This window comes from Urocampus carinirostris, chromosome 16, assembly GCF_059441175.1.
Source record: "Urocampus carinirostris isolate Australia breed hairy pipefish chromosome 16, RoL_Ucar_1.0, whole genome shotgun sequence".
Classification (NCBI taxonomy): Eukaryota; Metazoa; Chordata; class Actinopteri; order Syngnathiformes; family Syngnathidae; genus Urocampus; species Urocampus carinirostris.
This window is the reverse complement of record NC_142364.1, coordinates 26,019,448-26,033,752: the sequence shown is the minus strand read 5'-3', so window position 1 is coordinate 26,033,752 and position 14,305 is coordinate 26,019,448. Positions and strand designations below refer to the sequence as shown.

Below are 14,305 nucleotides of genomic sequence, written 5' to 3'. Positions count from 1 at the left end.
AGACGGTAGAGCAGACCTGGTCAGGATCCAAACAGGTCGTGGCCGGAGACAAATGGGAGCAAAAACAGGACAGGTGAGAGTCAAAGTGAAAAAAAGGTTAGCCTAGTATGCACGGAGATTCGCAGACGGACCGTCAACAGGCGATTGACAGAACAGATTTCAAATAGTGACAAGGAGCCAATCAGAACCTGCGGCGCCAAATCAGCAGGCACAGCTGAGTCACATCAGTAATCATGACAACAAGGTATGTGGGGCAAGAATACACAACTATTAGATGACACTAGCATTCTTAATCTGCAGAGTAGATTTTTAAAATAGTGCAGTAACGCACCAAACAGTAACAACAGTGAAGTTACAAAATGTAACCGAGAAATGTACTTGCGTTCAAGAAACGTTTTACTTTGTAACGCATTAGTCCCAACACTGGTCAAATGGTATACGAGCTCTTTGAATTCCACAAATGTACACTTACCACAGTTTTCATAACTTTTATTGTCGCGTATTTCAGAGGAAAACAACAAACGGTACAAAGATGTTCTAATATGAAAAATAAACTTAATAAAACACAGAAATATCATCAAAGAGATTTTACGGTTAAACTACAGGGACATCACAAAAAAAACTTAAAAGATTTAATGCTCAAATAACTCTAGGACAGATAAATAAATAGAAGCACAAATATAACATTTAAGTAGAGATTGCAGTCAGGGGAGGTAGGTCAGGCACAGCCTCACCTGTCATGAAATTTTAAATTAAAAATATAAATAAAATGATTATATTTACTCTGTGTGAAATTTCTTTCTCATTTAACGTATTTTTCTTTTGAAATTACTACATTTTCACATGATACTAGAAATTGTACTATAATTAGTACAACTTGTATGTAACGTATTACTGTGCTGAACGTCTGCAGATACAGAGTGAGGCATGCGATTCTCTTGCCTCATGGCAGAGGGCGATAGCGAAGGATTCTGATTTAGCGCACAGACTTTTTTTAAAAGTTCAGGTAGGACAACAATTGCTTATTATTTTTTGCTCTGCCAATCAAGTAATGAATAAGAGGTAAGTTCATTTGTTTGAAATTCTAACTGTGCCTCACCAGACACAAACCTCACCGCACTTCACTGCATTAATGAGACATGTATCAAATTTAGCGCCATCTGGTGATGTCTTTGAAGTACTAGTGAACCCTTGTCTATTTCTGCTTTCCTCTTGTAAGCTTTAACTAGTTAGCTGTTTTTGTAAGAACCCGTAACTAACGCCAGCCTGTAAGGCCTGAAAAATATCTGAATTATGAGGTGTAAATCATATTTTGCCAATGAATACATATTAAATACTGTGATCCCAAATTGTCCGTCAGCTTCCTTTCATTGCTTTTTTTTCCCCTGGTTACAGTGCTTACAGGGGTATGATTTCATATTCAAGCATTTAACCGATCACATTTCACCCAACTTGTTGCTAGGGTCAGTACAAACATTTCTGTAGGTCCTGAGCATCAGAACCTGAGGAATAAAATAAGTGTTGATAATGCTGTTGGTTTAGCCAATAGGACTTCGAGTTGGCAGAGCAGGGCCTTCGAGAAGGCGCAACAAAACCGTAAATGGAATTAAAACTTATGCCCAAAATACGACATTAGCTTCGACGGCGATAGAAGAAAACTTCTTCATGGAACTGACACACGGATAATCTGTACGAGTAATTGAAATCGTCTTGAGAAAAGAAAAGAGGGTTGATTTTGTGCACAAGTAAAAATGACTTTGGTTAATAATATGCAGCTATATTCCTAAATAGAATTAGAATTTTATAGGGTTATTGTTTATACTTTTTTGTATGTTTTGCAGCTGTAGGTGCAGTATTTTTTCATAGCCATAAAATAGTTATTGAGACTTGGACTGATTTAGAAGTATCCCTAATGAAAGCCTAGGTGAGAAATGCACGGCCTGACACTCCATATGAATCCTTATTGCTGTTGAATGTAAAAAAAGGTCTTTCAGGTCAAAACTCTTTCTAAAAAAAGAGAAAAGTTGTACAAAAAGGAGCATTCTGCATCCGCATACATGAAGTCATTCACATTCTATTAAGGTCTGAAAGGGAAGTTAATTTGCAGTGAGATTCTACCAATTCACCTTGCATAGAAAATGATACCACAGTATCAGTTTACAGGAAGTAATTTGTGATGCAGTGGATCTGCATACCAGGAAATGACATCAAATTGTAATCTTTTGAACAGCTTCATATAGGAAGAACTGTATATCAACTTCGATGGATTTATAGATTCACAAATACAGGAAGTAGTGGATCCAATCCTAAGGGTAAGTCCAGCAAAATTTGATTTTTTTTGCAGTGATGGGTGGGGGACCACTGATGCTGGTTGCCGGGCAACAAGACAGCCTCACTTGATCCAAATTAGTGAGGATTAACCTGGCTTCTGTGTGTGCAACCAAGCTAGCATAGGAAAAGGCAGGAGGCGAGCTACTTGGTGTCATGTTAGCTTGGCGGTACCCGAGGCTCAATCTTCAGAGAGAGCTCGTATAAAGCGTCTTCATCCATTACTTGTGTTTTGTCCAACAGGAAGTCAGTCACCTGTGTCGAATAAGACCACAAAATTGCTGTCAATCAAAAAAAACCCTCAAGTAAAGAAACATTTAAACCAACCTTGGCCTGGTGCTCAATCCTGTAAGGAGCTTGCTGAAACTGCCGAATCTCTCGGATGATGTGACAGATCTGATGGGGAGAAAAGAACCCTTACTGGACCTCGAAACAAAATCAAGTCAATTATAGTTTTTATTTTGGAATGGCTCCTTTTCATTGTTTTGTTCCAACTGACAAAATCAGGTCACTGCTGTTCTGAACCAACAAGTAAAGTGGAGAGGTCCAGCTTTGGCTTTCATTTTAACTTCTCATGCTAGCTACAGAACATTTACCTCATCAATAATGCCAACTAAGCCAATTATCCAAAACAAGCGCAATGAGCCTAACCCAGGGTTCGCCCAGGACTTTTCCATTCAAATTTAAGACTTTTTGAGACTTTTTCAAGACCACAGGCGATGAAATTCAAGGCCAATCTCGCACATTTTCTGGCATACAGACACAGGAGTAGGGTGCCGAGGCGTGAAGGACACTGGCGCCCAACGGCACCGGGCTGCGATGGCGGGGACTTTAAGTCAAGTCATGCTTATTTGTATAGCCTTTAATGACAAGGAGTCTCAAAGGGATGCACAGACCACAGGTTATTGCAAACCACAGACTAACAATACACTATCCCCTGATCTAAGACCTGTAGAGGGCAAGGGAAAACAAAAAAAAACCTCAACATAAGGTAAATGAAAAAGGTAATCCCCCTTCCATTAAAGCCGGGTGCCAAAGTTGGCAGGGGGTGGGGGTGGGGGGTGTATCTATTTTGTATCAATTGTATTTTTAATTATTTTACATGACAGGAGGGTCACCTAGAAAGCTGACATCATTGTCTGCCATCTTGCTTGTTCGGGTACCCGCAAAAACAAAAACTAAGCAAAAAGAGGTGCCCTTTGGTTACTTTGAGTCCTGGTTTTTGAGTTACTCCTTCTGCTGTTTATAAATCCTTTTCGGTTGCACCACACAACACGGCGACATCTAGTGTTCAACCAATACACACTGTTCCTTTAACTGAATTTTTTTTCACAATGGGCCCCATTGTGTCACTTTTTCATGTATTCACTGCCTGTCTTTTTGAAATGTGTCTTTGACATTTTATAGCCGACGATAACTTACTGTTAAACGACTCCTCCAATAGATTATATCTTGTCATGAACCGTAACAGAAAGAGGACCCAAATGCGTGACGATTCTCACACAAGTTTTTTATTTTACGGGAAATGGGGAGTCATGCATGTTGGGCAGCAGTCTGGCGTGGAATGACAGGAAGTCAGAGGTCGACGAGATCGATACCAATTGCCTGAGCAGATATCGGACAGTTGGGGTCGATACAGGACAGGACGGGACATAGAGGCAGTAGCTCAGGAGGTAGAGCGCTCGTCTTGGGATCAAGGGATCCCAGTTCGAATCCCGGCCCGTTCGTGTTACATGTCGAAGTGTTCTTGGGTAAGACACTGAACCCCTAATACCCCCAATAAGCAGGTTAGCGCCTTACATGGCTGCAAGGCCGCTATTGGGAAATGTGGAGCACATTGTAAAGCGCTTTGGGAAGTCTCATCTCATCTCATTAGCTGCACCGCTTATCCTCAGTAGGGTCGCGGGGGTGCTGGAGCCCATCCCAGCAATCATCGGGCAGTGGGCAGGGGACACCCTGAACTGGTTGCCAGCCAATCGCAGGGCACACAGGGACAGACAACTCGCTCGCTCATTCACACCTAGGGACAATTTGGACCGGCCAATCAACCTGAAATGCATGTCTTTGGAATGTGGGAGGAAACCGGAGTGCCCGGAGGAAACCCACGCAAGCACGGGAAGAACATACAAACTCCGCACAGGAAGTCCGGTAGCTGGATTTGAACCCACACAGGAGGTTCCCAAGACTTAAGAACTGTGCCGCACACGTGATAACCACTGCGCCGCCGTGCTGCCCGCTTTGGGAAGTCATTGACTTGAAAAGTGCTGTATAAAATGCGGATCATTTCATTTCATTTCATTTCATATCATATCAAAACAGGATATCGAAATAAAACGGGACAAACTAGACAGGAACAAAAACTGGAGATAATAATAAAAAGGACAAAAACAGACGGGAACGATACCGGACAGGAAATGCAGGCAGGAAACCGGATAGAGTCAAAACCAACATCTTGCGGGGCAGAAGTTCGTTGACGGAGTGACCAAGGGTGAGTGAGAGCACTGAATTTAAATAGAAGGAAAGCCAATTTGTCAGCGAGCCGCAGCTGGCGCCACACGGGCGGGGCCAGTTCGGCGCCATGGCAACCGTGACAATGTCTAATAGTTTGAAACCCTATTTCCAAGTAAAGGTTCAAAGATAAAAAGTCAAAACTAAAGATTTAAAAGATTTTAGAAATTTGAAAAAATAAAAAAATGTAAATTTTCAAACCTGATCCTTTTGTTCACAAGTGCAACATACCATCCTCATCTTGGAGAAGTTGACCAGGCCTTCCTCAGTGAAGTTGGGCGTCCCCTCCTCGATGAAGGCCAGGTCGGTGAGGTACATGCCGAGGTAGGGCACGCACGGCGGGTTGCAACTGCAAACAAACAGGCATTTTGGCATGCACGCACGCCAAAACGTGTCATAAAAGTGTTTACTTTTTCAGAGTCTCCCTGAGGTTCTTGAAGCGCCCTTCAGACGAGACCGTCCTCTGCAGACGGTCCATCAGGGCTTTCGTCTGCAACACAGACATGCATGCACACAATCAAGTAAAATGTAAACGGTCTGCATTTATATAGTGCTTTTCAAATCAATAAAGACCTCCCAAAGCGCTTTACAATGTGCTTCACACTTGTCCAATTTACACACATCAATAGCAGCGTCAGCCATGCAAAGACACTACCTGCTTATCGGAGGCATTAGGGATTCGGTGTCTAGCCAAAGGACACTTTGACATATAACACGGAAGTGCCAAGAATGACGGTTTCGAAGCGGTCGGGGGCTAACCAAGCAGCTTTAACAGGACAGTGTGTAGTATTTGACTACGAGATGCCACTGTTTTTTTGGTGCAACTGAAAACTATGCTGAGAAGCACAAGGGAGAATACAAACTACAGACACTTAAATTGACCTGTGGGCACTCTTTTTGATTTTGGTGCATTTGGTTTAGAGAATCAAAAAAAAAAAAGATTTTCTCTTTGTAACTACTTATAGTCTGAAATCGGATACCGTGGCAATGAATTGCAAGAAAAAAAAGATAATGCAGGGTACAGGTAAGACCGGGTTCAAAAAAAGCCAGCTTGCGGGTATAAAAGCCCTAAACCGACCAATTGATTCAAGAAACCCAGCCCAGGTAAACCCAAGTGCACTTATGCACTGTGCATATTTCAGCACCAAAGTGTACGCTTCGGCTGAAGTATAAAGCCAATGTGCAGCCTCTAACAAGTGAGCACTTCGGAGCAGAAGTGAGGTACCAAAGTGTTACTCAAGAAAAAGTAATATTACTTCAAGATAAGTCAAAAGTTGTCAACCAAATAATTGAATGAGTAAAAGTAAGTACGCCGAACAGCATGCATGCTGGGCAGATCCTCTACAAAAACAGAAAACAAAAACAAAAGGCAAGAGAGAAGCCCAGCCCAACTTAATGATTGACATTTTAGGCATGGCCCAGGCCCAAAATCCTATCTAGGGGTATCTAATTTTTGGCTTATTGTCGCTGCTATTTCAATAAGACCCTTCCAATAGAACGTTGAAAAAAAATCGGAAATTTATGCAACATGTGGGACGATTTACAAAAACACACTTTAATCAACCAATTCTCAAAAAAAAATAAAAAAAAAATTCTGAGATGTATCGATCTACCCTAGTCATATCCCTCGAGAGGGGTGACTGACAATAAGACAAGCACATACACAAAAACAAAAACAAAAAACAAAAAAAAGGAAAAAGTAGCAAAAAAAAACTCAGAAGATTTGACCATGGCCAACCTAAATGCCCTAACACCCAAACAAGTTAAGCACCTCGGCACTCAAGTTGGTCATGCTTTCGTCATTTCATTTCTCAATCTATCCAATCTTGCTACTCCTAACATACTCCTCAAACACTTAATCTCAAAAACATTTAATTTCCTTCTCAAATCTGCCTTTAGGCTCCAAGTCTCTGCACAGTCGGCACAATCACACTGTCATACAGTCTTCTCTTAACATCCAGACTCCTGTTACACAATTTTTGGAATACAAAATGTAAAAGAATAAATTACAAATAATGAATGTGAATTAATACATAGATAAATAAATGATAAGTTTATTCTGTTTTTAATATTGGACACTTACAAAGGAGATTGCATAGGACCTCAAGAACCAAAACAGGATCAGGACCCAAATGCGTGACATTGTCACACAAGCCTTTTATTTTACGGGAAAATGGGAGTTATGCATGTTAGACAGCGGTCTGGCGTGGAAAGACAGGAAGCCAGAGACCGACGAGATCGATTCCAATTGCCCGAGTTGATATCGGACAGATGCGGTTGATACCGTACAGGACGGGACAGACAGGATAGATAATGAATCAGAATATCGAAAATAAACAGGACAACTAGAAGGGAACGAAAACTGGAGAAAATAATAAACAGGACAAAAACAGACAGAAACAAAATTGTAAAGTAAACGGGAACAATACCGGACAAGAAATACCAACAGGAACAGGATCGAGTCAAAACCCACGTTCGTTGACGGGATGACAAAGGAAGCGCGAGAGCGCTGAGCTTAAAATAGACAGAAAGTCAAACTGTCAACGAGCCGCCGCTGGCGCCACACGGGCGGATACAATTGGGCGCCATGGCAACCGTGACATAGGATGCCAGTTCGTTATTTCGACTATGGTATTTTGCCCATCATCCACTGTTTACATTATTGTCATTATCAGCCAATATTGCTGTTCTTTGATTATCACACCATTTTGGGGGGATTTCGTAAGGTTTATTGTTCTATCCGTTATCGGTCAAATCATAATACGCCACAAAGCCAAGGGGCCGAGACACTTACACCCTTTGAGCCAGATCTGCTATTTGTAAACGAGGAGATTTATAAAAAGGAAGGGCTCGGGGGAATGCTTTTTCAACAGATTTCGAGTTTGACATTTTGAGGGTTTTTTTGTAGAGTTCTCTCCTGTTCTCCTTGCAAGTTCAAAATTCATTGATGTTCCCTCTTTTTAGTTTGAGTACCTACCAAACTAAAAACACATCAATAAATAGTACAATTGAATTTGATTATAGTGTATATATCAGAGCAAATGAAATGCTTTGTGACATGTGTCATGTAAAGTACTTTGTCCATGAAACGTGTTAGAAAAATAAGCCTGCTCATGGAATAAGAAAATCAATTGTGACTGAAATAAATAAAAACGGCTTAACAACACTATAAAATAAAATCAATGAATTAAAAACTAATAATAATACCGGTAATCTATTATAATATTCGATAAAGCAACTTTAGGGCAAAACCTCTGAACACATTTTTACTGGATGGTCTTCCCAGCAAGCTGTGCTGGAGTTTCTCAGTGGCATCGAGGGCTGTTACATATTCTGCCCATACAGGCATCAATACCTGCTTACAGACTTTGGCCCAAGTCTTCTTGAGGCGGTAGACGGCGCTGCGATTGAGTGCCGAAGTGATTTCCAGGACGCCGTTGTAGTTGTTAAGGCAGCGGCAAATGTCGGCAACAGCCAACCACTTCTCAATGGCGCCCGCACGAGATCCCACGTCGCCGTGCGTCATGATCTGCGAGGCCACCAGGTTGCTCATCTGACCGCAACAAACACAAAAAACACAGGATCAATTATTATCCGATTCGAGCTTTGGATCTATATATGGATATATATTTGTTTGTTTGTCTGTCCACCCAAAAAAAGGTGCAAGGAGTTTAGATATGACTACCATCTTTCACAGGCAGTCAGGTAGGTTACCCTAGTTGTGAAAAATGACAAATAAAAGGTGACTCAGCTTAGGGGTAAGATGAAATGAAATGATCTGCATTTATATAGCGCTTTTCAAGTCAAGACTTCCCAAAGCGCTTTACAGTGTGCTTCACATTTCCCAATAGCGGCCGTATTAAGGGGTTGTGTCTTACCCAAGGACACTTCGACATGTAACACGGAGGAGCCGGGATTCGAACTGCGATCTCTTGATCCCAAGACGAGCGCTCTACCTCCTGAGCTACTGCCGCCCGAGTCCGGCACGGAAATTGGGTCGGTCTTAAAATGCCGGGCTTGACTCTCGCTGACTTTTCTTTCTTTTTTTAAATATCCACCCGTCATTGTTCTTTGTTTCTTTTTCTTTGTGAAAGATACGCGCAAGGCACCAGTGCGCGCGCGCTCAGAGGAGCACCTTTCCTTGTCCTCCCGAGTCCTTGCAAATAAAATATGAAAATTAAAGTTAGTTTGTAGTTCAGTCCCTCAAAACAAGTAAATTGGTCGGGCTCGTTTGGGCTTCAATAACTGCCAGCCGAATGAGGTCTGGCTGGGTTTTTCAGGCCCAATCTTACCTCTAACTCAGCTCTTGCTTTGGTGACTCAATATTTTTCCCAGAAAGACATTCTACTATCCCAGACAGATCGACATTGAGTATTAAAACCCTCTTTGACAGTAAGTCAGGTAGGTTACCCCAGATGAGGTAACTGCAAAAAAAACTGACTCGGCACTTGTTTTGCAGATTCAGCAGTTTTTCCGGAACAAGATTTTATTTTAACTCAATGTCTTGCAGACAGTTAGAAGGGATTAGCCATATGTGGAAAAATAGCAAAAAGTCAACTGAACACTTTTGGATTTGCTGACTCATCATTTATTTACAGATAGCCATTCCACTCTCCTAGCACAGTCAACGTTAGATATCAGCATTATATTTTACAGGCAGTCAGGTAGGTAGATGTGAAAACTGCAAAACAAAACTGACTTTTTGGTTGTGCTAGCAGCTTTTCCAGAAAGACATTCGAATCTCACAAGGCAGAATATGTTTGGCCAGGATCACATTCTTTCACAAGCCATCAGGTAGGTCACTCCTGACCCTGCGCTTTTGGTTTTGCATACCCAGCAGTTCTTCCATAAAAACACCTCCCTCCATTAGGCCGGATCAACATTCAATCTCAACATAATGTCATGCACAGTTAGACGAATTGACCCATATTTGGAAAAAAAATGCAACTCAGCCATTTGATTTTGTTAACTAAGCTTTTCCCCCAGAAAGACATTCCACTTTCCCAGACCAGAATGACATTTTATATTAACATACAGGTAATCTTATACAGTCAGGTAAGTTACCACATATGTGAAAACTGCCAAAAAAGCTGACAAAGAATTTTTAGTTTTTCTGACTCAGCATCTTTCCCATAAAGGCATTCTACTCCCCCAGCCTGGAACAAGTTTAGCCAGGATTACAAGCTTTCAAAAGGAATCAGATAGATCCCGTAAGATGTCAAAAATGTCCCCGAAAACTAACTCTGCACTTTTGTTTTGCTTGCTAGGCATTTTTTTCCCAGAAAGACATTCCACTCTCCCAGGCCAAAACAACATTGTATAGCAACATAATTTTCACAGGCAGTCAGATGTGAAAACTGCCAGAAAAAACTGCTGACTGGGCATTTTTTGTTTTTCGGACTGGCGGCTGTCCCATTACTCCATTCTACTCTTACAGACCAGAAAAGGGAAACTGCCCAAAAGTGGTTTCGTGTCTCAACACGGGTGATATTCTAATTGGCGCACAGCCATTCTAGTTTCCTACAATGACGTTGTCGTGTACTGTAACACAACCTCCCCCCCACGCACACACATCGAAACTCAGAAAAAAACTTGTTTGCTGCATAGGTCAACTCACATTGTTAAAGTGCTGACTTGTTTTCATGATGTATGGCGTCTTCTCAGTCTTGTCCACCTTCATCCAGCCTTGGCCAAGGAATTCCCTGAAATATAGTTTAACAGTTATGTTTTCTTACATTTTCAATCTGTTTGTCTTTGGTAAGCACCGTTCCATCCACACTGACCAGGGTTCAACACTGTGATTGATTTATTTAATAATATAATACTTTTTACCTTAAAGGAACTGTACAGAATTTGGAACTTTTTAACTTGTTGCTACCATCTCCTGGCTTGTGTCATCATTGCAGCATCTGTCAAGCTCCTTATGATGCGTGTGCAAGTACGTGCATTTCTTAGACGTACTCAAATAAGCTCTTTCTTCTTGGGGTTGAGGTTGATGTTTGGATTGTACTTGAAACAGGCTTTTTCTTACTTTTACCATTTTTTTTCTACACTACAAATAGAAATAAAAATCAAACCTGTGCGCATACTAGGGTCAGGGTTGGGTAGGGTCACTTTAACTGGATTACTTTCAATTACTTTTGGATTACTCCAATACCAAATATGCTAATAAAAGACAAAATAGACTAAATATGAATAAAATTATGACTCACAACACGTGCTAACCTTTCTCTCCTGGCTTTGATCTCTTTGATCTCCGGCAAAACTAACATAAAATGCGACAGAAAGAAAATTAAAATAAATCCAAACAGCTTGCCAAGAACATTTTTGCCGTTCCATGTATTCCGTTACTTCCCAACCCTGCACAAAAGGTAGTAATTTTATTCATATCTAGTTTCTTTTGTCTTTTATTAGCATATTTGGTATTGGCGTAATCCAAAAGTAATTGAAAGTAATCCAGTTAAAGAAACCCTACCCAACCCTGACTAGGGTTTACTTACTCATATGGGATGCTCCTAAAGACGATATGGTCCAGTAAGGTGATCTGCTCGGCCAGTTCCATCGCAGACAACGATTCCAAACACTCTGCTTTTGGTCCATCAGCCTATGCACACACACAAAAAAGTTTTATGCTGGACACGATAAAGCTCAACATTAACATTTTTATTACCGCAATAAAGCGAAGAAGTGGGCTACTTTTCTGCAAAAGAAAAAATATGTATTAATTTCAGGTATGTCCAAAATCCTTTTGCATCATATGTCCAGTTCCAGTACCATTTGCAAAATGTCCTCAATCTTGAGCTGAGCATCATCCTGCTCTTCTTGGCAAAGGGCGCTGAAGACAGCAAAGTTTAAGTTTCGTCACGTGGCGGGGTGAGAGAGGGAAAGAAGGTGAGCCGGGGTTCACCTGAGGATGTTGCTGGTGGCTTTCCTTTCCTGCTGTAGGAGGTCGGGATCCCGAAGCACTTCCTCCAGCAGGCTGACAACACCCACCTTCAACTCGCTGTTGCTCTCAAAGTCCTGACAAGACACAAAAAAAGCCCAAGTAAGTTGCTTATAACAGGTAGAATGACTAATGTATTCTTTCAAGAGTTAGTGTGCATTATTTCACCACCAGATGTTGCTGCAAGCAACTTAAAACGAGTCAATTAAGCACAAAAAAAGAATACAAAATACGGACACTCAAAGTGACTGAAAAGCTCAATGTTTCTTCCAATTTTTCTTGCCCAGCCTTTAGCCAAGTTTTTTTGGGTACCCGTAGAAGCAAGATGGCCGACAATTATGTCAGTTACCTCGAGGTGAAAATTCTTGACCAACGAGTATTTAAAAAATTCACAGTGTGTTACCTTTACTGCAATTGTTATTCTTTAACAGATAAATTACTATGTTTAAAATATGTTGGTTGGATCCCTTAACCACTAGAGTTGTAGAAGCACCAATACCTATGGTGTGTATTCGGCCCAGTCATCCTCTCTTTAATACAGTGCACTCATCCTTTCCCATGTGCAGAAAAACAACCCCAAAGCACCCCCGTGCTTTACAGTTGGGTTGGTGTTCTTCGGATTGTACTCTCCATTCTTCTTGACCAATTATGACCAAAACGTTCCATTTCGGTTTCACCTGACCACAAAAACTTTCTCCCATGACTCCTCTGTATCATCCAAATGGTCATATGCAGCTCCCGTGTTATTTTCGATTGTTCTCAGTTATTTTCGATTGTTCTCAGCTTAGGGATGCTGCTGGAAAAGTGAATTTCCCTTCGGGGATGAATAAAGTATCTATCTATCTATCTATCTATCTATCTATCTATATGCAAACTGAAAACGGGCTTTGACATGTACTGGTTTAAGCAGGGGAACCTTTCGTGCCATGCATGATTTCAAATCATGACGTCTTAGTGTAGTACCTACAGTAACATTGGAACCAGTGGTCCCAGCTCTTTTCAGGTCATTGACCAACTCCTGTCGTGTAAGTCTGGGTTGATTCCTCACCTTTCTTAGAATCATTTAAGCCCCAGGAGGTGATATCTTGCATGGGGCTCCACTCCGATTGAGATTGACTGTCATGTTTAGCTTCTTCAATTTTCTAATGATTGCTCCAACAGTGGACCATTTTTCACCAAGCTGCTTGGCAATTGCTCCGTAGCCCTTTCCAGCCTTGTGGAGGGGTACAATTTTTTCTCTGGTGTCTTTGGACAGTGCTTTGGTCTTCACCATGTTATAAGTTAAAGTCTTACTGATTGTATGGGGTGGACAGGTGTCTTTATACAGCTTATGACCTCAAACAGGTGCATCTGATTCAGGATGATACATGAAGAGCAGGTGGACTTCTAATGGACGGTCTAACAGGTCTTTCAGGGTCAGAATTCTAGATACACGGGTGTTCAAATACTTATTTACATCTGAATCACACAAATAAATTGTTAAAAGATTATGCATTGTCATTTCTGGATTTTTCTTTTTAGTTTATCTCTCTCACAGTGGACATGCACATACGATAAAAATTTCAGACCCCTCTATGATTTCACTTCTGGTTCCGCCAGCTCAATGTAAACAGGGACTCAGAGAATGGCAAACAGGACTGTTGCGTGTTCAATCCATCTCCATCCATGTTGAACGATTAACAAGGCAGTGCCAAAAGCTACATACATGTTTAAATAATGTATGAACAACCATATATTGTTATAGTTCAGATAGATTTTATTCATTTTGCAAACTTATTGGCACATGGTCTCATTGCATTGTATTATCCTGTTGCAGTTTTCATCATCTGAAAAAAGGAAATTAAACCTTAATAACATGTCCCCTTTGGTTGCAGCCCTTCTTTGGTGGCTTAGCTTGCTTTCATATTAGTGACACTACACACATTTATATAATAGTCTGTATATTTTTGCTTAATGAATTTATAGTGTGTAAAACGCACATGTTTTCCCCCAAGATTTCAAAACTCAACTGGGTGCGTGTTTTAAATTAGGTTTTGCACTAGTGTATAATTGCAATGATTGCTCAGACCAAAAAACATTGCTGACCACAATCGCAAGACATTGGATGCAACAGGAATCGAGCGTGGGTCACGGTGGTGAAAGCGCCACAACTAGGCCACCAGTACTAGCACTCGTTTTTAGTTGCAGCACATTATAAAGTGACATTGAATAATGCACACTGTCCCTTTAAGGAAAGACGATGGACTGTAAGCGCATGTTGAGCTGACCTGTGAGTGCTTGGAGACCCAATGTCGCAGGACATTGAGGACTCGGTTGGTGGCGGCTCTGCGGATGATGAATTCTTTGTCACACGATTTCTCCGAGCTGCCGAACGCTGCAACAAGAAGTGGGAAGTTTTTTTGTTGCTACCATTTTCCCAAAAAACAAAAAACAAAAAAACACTCTTGCTTACCAGAGCAGCCCTCAACTATTAAAGGTATTCCCAAATAGATTTTTACAATTAAGCACAGAATGTGTAATGTTCCT

The 14,305-nt window shown here is 41.2% G+C and overlaps 1 protein-coding gene across 4 annotated transcripts in view; it reads right to left on the bottom strand.

The window, feature by feature from the left end:
* Nucleotides 1-472: 472 nt before the first annotated feature.
* rasgrf2a (Ras protein-specific guanine nucleotide-releasing factor 2a) overlaps nt 473-14,305 on the bottom strand; it is a 44,830-nt gene continuing 30,997 nt past the window's right edge. For 2 of the 4 annotated variants that reach the window (XM_088355913.1, XM_088355915.1), the window contains 11 exons: nt 14,047-14,153; nt 11,744-11,856; nt 11,611-11,671; nt 11,507-11,536; nt 11,337-11,440; nt 10,454-10,538; nt 8,192-8,389; nt 5,247-5,326; nt 5,068-5,185; nt 2,656-2,724; nt 473-2,583 (listed from right to left, as the gene is read on the bottom strand). In XM_088355913.1, coding sequence (XP_088212039.1) covers nt 2,488-2,583; nt 2,656-2,724; nt 5,068-5,185; nt 5,247-5,326; nt 8,192-8,389; nt 10,454-10,538; nt 11,337-11,440; nt 11,507-11,536; nt 11,611-11,671; nt 11,744-11,856; nt 14,047-14,153 — 1,061 coding nt within the window. In that variant the 3' untranslated portion in view covers nt 473-2,487. Of the gene's footprint in view, nt 2,584-2,655; nt 2,725-5,067; nt 5,186-5,246; nt 5,327-8,191; nt 8,390-10,453; nt 10,889-11,336; nt 11,441-11,506; nt 11,537-11,610; nt 11,672-11,743; nt 11,857-14,046; nt 14,154-14,305 lie in introns of those variants that run through there. The other 2 variants (XM_088355916.1, XM_088355917.1) reach the window with 2 other exon arrangements.